General features: G+C 45.6%; 1 protein-coding gene across 1 annotated transcript in view; it reads right to left on the reverse strand.

Annotated features, from left to right (window-relative positions):
* Window positions 1–4,456, reverse strand: part of grin3a (glutamate receptor, ionotropic, N-methyl-D-aspartate 3A) — a 37,334-nt gene extending 32,878 nt beyond the window's left edge. Inside the window, exon 1 of the mRNA XM_070850817.1 lies at window positions 3,716–4,456. Coding sequence (XP_070706918.1) covers window positions 3,716–4,456 — 741 coding nt within the window. The remainder of the gene's footprint in view (window positions 1–3,715) is intronic.
* Window positions 4,457–6,000: the final 1,544 nt, after the last annotated feature.

The raw sequence follows: 6,000 nt of genomic DNA on the forward strand, positions 1-6,000 counted from the left end.
GATAGCTGACTTTGACAAATCTATCACTCAATATGACCCGATTGTGAGACAATGCTTGTAATGTGATCATTTGTTCCAAAGCCGATGACATATTTACATTTTGTCAACTCACTTTTGTATACAAATGGCTTCCTTCTGTCCTGCTAAAACACGTTCAGACATTGAATCACTCACACCTGTGCAAACTAATGCAGTCCAGCACAGCACCACTAACTACAGCCTTAAACACTGCCGTAACATTTAATTACACCTGTCTGATACTGTCTGCTGAACGTGATAAGCTTAGCAGAGCTATCAGATTAGATTGAGCAGATGTGTCTCATGAGCCGTCATTATGTCGTACACCTCATGCCTCCTATCTGTAATTCAAACCTTCGCGTCCCACATATAGCTTTGTACATGTGCCCTTCTACATAATGAGAATATCATCATTACATTGAATGCAAAAAGCATCCATTTTTACATAATCAGATTAAGAAGCAAGAGGCATTTGTACATATGCTTCAAGCTGTAGGTGAAGATGCTGCATCTTAATTTTCCACAAGCCCTAGAGTTGTGGGCCAGCATAGAATAGATCCCCACTTTAAAACTCTGCCCTCCTATCAGAGACAGCTAATCTTTCCCAGGGAGTTTCCCCTCCCCAGTTCCTGGCCTTTTTATATGCTAAATTCTCAACTCTATGTTGCTTCCAAACCTCCCCGCTGCCTACTCCCAACCCACCTAGTCCCTTTATTCTGAGGTCAATTCATCCGTTGGCCCATAAGCTCCATATTCTCATGCAGCTGGATCATTTTGACACTTACATAACAAGCTGTGGGCAGATTACTATATCAAAGGCCACTTGCTGATTCATTACATTATACAAGTCTTAGATGTGAACTTTATTTAACCTTATAAACTTATAAACCAAAAAGAAATAAGGCAAAGGTCAAAAAGGTCACCGAATAAACTCTAATGAGATCCTGTAAAGGCATTCAAAAAGTTTTCATATTTTGAGAGAAATTACTGTCAGCCATCAGTTGGGATTTGCTGGCAAAACTAGACTGAGTCAGAGGGGAGTTAAGCCATTTCTCTAAAAGTCACACACAAGCACTGCGCAATCTGTACGGCTGGCTGTTTCCTAGTCAATATTTCTGCTTGTTCATCCTTCTTTCCATCCGTCCGTCCATCCATCCATCCATGTCTGTATCGTTTCATCTGCTTTACCTACACCTGTTATTTCACTTTTAACAACCAGTTAGGACTTTAAACACCTGCTGACTCCTTACAGCAAAATGCTTCCTTATTCACAGAGCAGGAAATTAGATATTACCTTGGAAACACACACACACACACACACACACACACATTACTATAGCTCAGTAGGTGGCAAGTGTCCCAGAGCCCTTCAGTCTAACTAATGGTTCGGATGTGTGTGTGTGTGTCTGTGTGTGTGTGTGGGTGTTGAAAAAAAACAATGATGCTCTATGCCCCTCCCAGGACGGTTGTGTGTGGAAAGTCAAAGACACACACACACACACACACTCTGACTGCTGGTTGGTACTCATTGATATGCAGTAACTGCCCTGTTAGTGCCGTCTAATTAAAGAGGTTTACAGTGAATAGCTACACTAAATCATCCTGTGTATGTGTCTGTTTGGGTGTCTACTTGTTCTTGTGAGAGAGATTTCTAATTGTACATACAAATAAATACACTCGCTCTTTCTCACACACACACACACACACACACACACACACTCTCAAAGTATCTCAGGAGGTGTCTTTTCTTGTGAATAGTTACTGATGAACCATCCCAGTGATTAATTTAGAGTGTTTACACTATTAACTCATTTTCTCTCACTCTCATTCCAGCTGCTAACTCTACTGATTATCTTCAATTGGTGTATTTGGCACAAGAGCAGCTTTTCAAATGATGAAATTGACTAAACAATTGTCCCATCTTCTACCAACCATCGAGGTTGATTTTCATTAAACACCAAGCCTATCTTTCCTTAACATAAGCCAAGTAGTTGTAATTGCTTGACCTTAACCGTTAGTCCATAAGAGAGGCAGATGGGAAAATGCTGTATCATTTTGGAACTGTTATGTGGGTTGTTTTGCAAGGCACTGACAACAGCCTACTTTGCTGTTTATGTGCTGAATGTGCGGCCCGAGTGTCATATCTCCAAGGTTTCACAGCTTGTGCACCACCTCCAGCCATCTTAAAGATTAAAGCTAAATCATGAAGATGGGAGGTTGTCAATCAAACGCTTGAGTTTGACTTGATGTGTCGGGGAGATGAGAGGTTTCTACACCAGAAATTTGTCATAGAGGCAGGTGACAAATTGAGTCATTGCAAAGTTAATTCTCAGAAAATGCAACGTCCTCATTTGTCAAAAAACAACGATGCTTACCTTTACAGAATGATTGATAGCTCTTGATTAAAACAAAGATGGTAGTAAAGAGATATTGGCCAAGTAGGTCTATTGTTTAGCGAAAAGCACCGTGAGAAACAACAAATTTGACCTTAATGTGAAAATGTTCTGTATGGTTGATTCTCTGTGTCCTGTTCAGTGTGCATCCACCTCTGGAATAGGCCATACGCCGAGAGTGTTATCCAAGTTGTTCTCACTTAAGGCTCATGGTTTTTTGTAAAGACGTGATAGCAGGACAGGTTTGTCTTGACATGGATAAAAAAAAAAAAACACTGACAACAAGCGTGAGCCGTTCGAATTAGCCTCCTGATTCACATCTAGACAGAACATAATAATCATACAGGTGTCATCTTAATGACTATTAGTGGATGGACTGAAGGACAGGTGGTCATTTACATCACAATACGAGGTTAACTTAAGCTGCTAAAGTGTGTGTGTGGATGCATCTCCGTTGTCTAGGTAGTAAGTTGTCAGCATGAAGTGTAGCACTAAACTGACTCAGCTGCAATTCCAACTAAGCTCCTCTACTGCACTACACTGTCAACTTCAGCTTTGTTTATACTCAGCGGAATACTGAACACCAAGAAAGCATTTGTTTATATATATACTCCTGAGGGCAAGTGCTGCTGGGTACACATAGCCTTCAATCACATCTTCACTAAAGGAAGAGAGGATGCTCCCTCCTTCTCCTCTTCTGCACAGAGACACCCTGTGCATACAGTGGATCTCAGCAGCGTGGACAGGGCCTGCTCACGCTCCCTTCACGCTCCCTCATTTTGTCTCAGTCTGAAGCAAATGCAGCTTTTCTCAGACTTCCCGATTTGATGCTTTATGTGTAAAATCGAGAACATCAGCTTTTGTCACAAATTGTGTCGCCGCTTGAGCTTAATTTGGGCAATTTAGCCAAGACTGGCGGAATCAATACTGAACAAGAGAAGGAAAGACAATGTTCTGACCTTCATCTGAAAGAGTGCTCAATACACAGTGAGAGAGGGAGAAGAGGGAGAAGACCAACACCTAGGGAGTGTCTCCCTCCAGCCTCTGCATGGGGGCCACTGATGGCACCTGCTGACTTAGGCCTTAGGAATCCACATGAACTCAGATTACCTGAGACATTCTGATAAATGTGTTTTTGTGTGAGGTGAACTGCTTTGTGTCGGACTGGTTACATGTCACAGGTAAACCGTGTTTTTCTTTCACTGCCTCTGTTACACCTGTGCAGACATGGCCCACTGCAGCTGTGTGGCGATGTGCAGTAATCAATCATCCGTTTCAGATGTGACTTAGGAACTTTTCTTTACCTCACTGTGGCGCGTAAACTCCCTCTGCACAACACTGACTACAGGCATCCGAAGTGCAAACGAGACGAACTCCAACTTGACGAACTCGTCCCGGTTCCGTGGGAAGGCGATCATGGCGGAAACCCCCTGCACGACCACGGTGTGACACACGCTCTCCACGAAGGACAGCGGGTCTTCGTTCTCGGGGCTGCCCGCAGAAGAGGAAGAGAACGAGGGCAGCTCGCCGAGTCCAGACCCAACGGCCATGACGAGCTCCAGGGATAAATTGTATGGCAGCAATCCGGCCCTGTTGAGCGCCTCGACCGCGAGCAGGACCGAGTCTCGAGGTGCGAACACGCGGCTCTCCCTCGAAGTGTTCTCCTCCCGGTGCCGCGCCTGGCTCTTACTCCTGCTGGCCCCCCGCTGGCTATTAACAGCGCCTCTAGTCCTGAGGCTTCCATATCCAGGCGCACTGGCACTTGTTTTAACCTGCTTCTCCAACTCCATCCGCCGCTCTTTGCTCAAATCTCGATCCGTGTCCCAGTCCTCAGAACCGCTGCCGGCGGTGGCGGAGAGTATGCGAGGCTGGACGTGCAGAGCCCCGACCCGAACCGTGTGGCCGATCCGTTTCAACACCTGGCACGGCTGCGGGTGCGAGTGAGCGCACGGCAGGAGAAAGACGAGGGCGCACAGCAGTAAACATAACGATGCCGAGAACCCGGTGCCTCCTCGAGCTCCCGCGCCATTCATCATCATCATCATCACCACCGGCTTCATCATCCGCGCTCCACAGCTGCACCGGATGCCGCGTCCAACCACAGAACGGCCGAACACCGGGGCCGCTCCGCTGGTCCCCCTCCTGGCCCCCTGCGTGTGGCCCTGGTGCGCTGCTCAGACCGGCTGCAGCCCCCGCTCCAGCTCCGGCTCCAGTTCGCGGCAAAGTTGTGCGTTTCTCCACGGACACAGACAACAGGCTGCTGAGGCGCGAGATTAGGCACGAGCCGCGCACAAGCAGAAAATGATCCCCAAAAGTGCTGTTTTTCATCTCAAAAGATTTTCATCATTCAAGCCTTTTGATTACTAAATAGGTCGTGGAATCAAAATATACAATTTTCACATATTCCAGTGGCAGAACAACAAAACGAAGCAGTGTGGAGACAAGCCCAGAGGAGGAAATGTCGAAAAAAAAGGTTAATGCGCATCAAACACATTCCCAAACACTGAAATCCACCACTGGAAACATCTGATGGCTTCGAAGGAAAATTATCCCATTATCATCCAGAGAGCAGGAGCTAAGACAACATTACTTCGTCCTGATGCTCGAGATGAAAAAAGAAAAAAAAGATGTTTTCCCCCTGTTAAACACCCCAGTAGAAGCTTTCCGGAGCGCGCGCACTGCTTGGCTTCAGTCAACCTCTGTTCCGACACTTGTACCAGCGAGACCCCCAACAAGAGAGCGCGGTCTTCTGCGCACGTTCCAATGAGATTTAACCCCGTCCTAACTTTACCCCTGCCACATCCCCTTAAACACCGCCGGGAGGATAATTTAGGAATGAATAAGTTGCCACACAGGCCCAACCGAACAAATAAAGATACAGAGAAAGAGAGACATGAACAGTCAGGGAGAGAACCAAATCAGTCAATAAAGCACACAAGCCTGTGGGATAAAGGCAAATGACAATTAATCAGATGGAGGAGGGGGGGGGGGGGGGGGTGGATGCAGATCTGATGCATCAGATCAACTGCTTTTAACCGTAGCTTTAGCTTTATGAAGAAAGCAATACATCTTGTGTTGTCAGCTCGGAATAGTAAGCATATAGACTTCTGAATTTACTGTTACAGGTTTATGGACTGATAACATCACCTCTGCAAGCCGTGAACCAAGAAAACCATAAACGGCCACCTATGCAGCAACACTGCAATAAACAATAGAATGCGGGAGGCTTTTTGTCTTGATTATGTCAGATTTATGTTCATTCTTTAGTAGCTGCATAAACGTGCAAGATGTTCCTAATTACATTACTGCACTGCACATGTGTGTGTGACACCTGAAAGGACATGTAGCCCAAAGCAAAGCAAAACTGCACACTGGCCTGACTAACTACCTCGGAGATAAGTCAACACTGCTGCTACAGTCTCAATAAAAGCCTTGCACTTGCTTCTTTCCAAAAAAGCTGCATTCATATCAAGAATGCATAAGGTTGAGTCCATCTGTCCATCAGCCGAATCAATCTCAGGTGTTGTAGGCTAGTTTGTGGAAGTATATGATGTCTGCAACCCTACAAGCTATTTATTTTTTATTTTTT

This window comes from Pempheris klunzingeri, chromosome 19 (genome assembly GCF_042242105.1).
Source record: "Pempheris klunzingeri isolate RE-2024b chromosome 19, fPemKlu1.hap1, whole genome shotgun sequence".
Classification (NCBI taxonomy): domain Eukaryota; kingdom Metazoa; phylum Chordata; class Actinopteri; order Acropomatiformes; family Pempheridae; genus Pempheris; species Pempheris klunzingeri.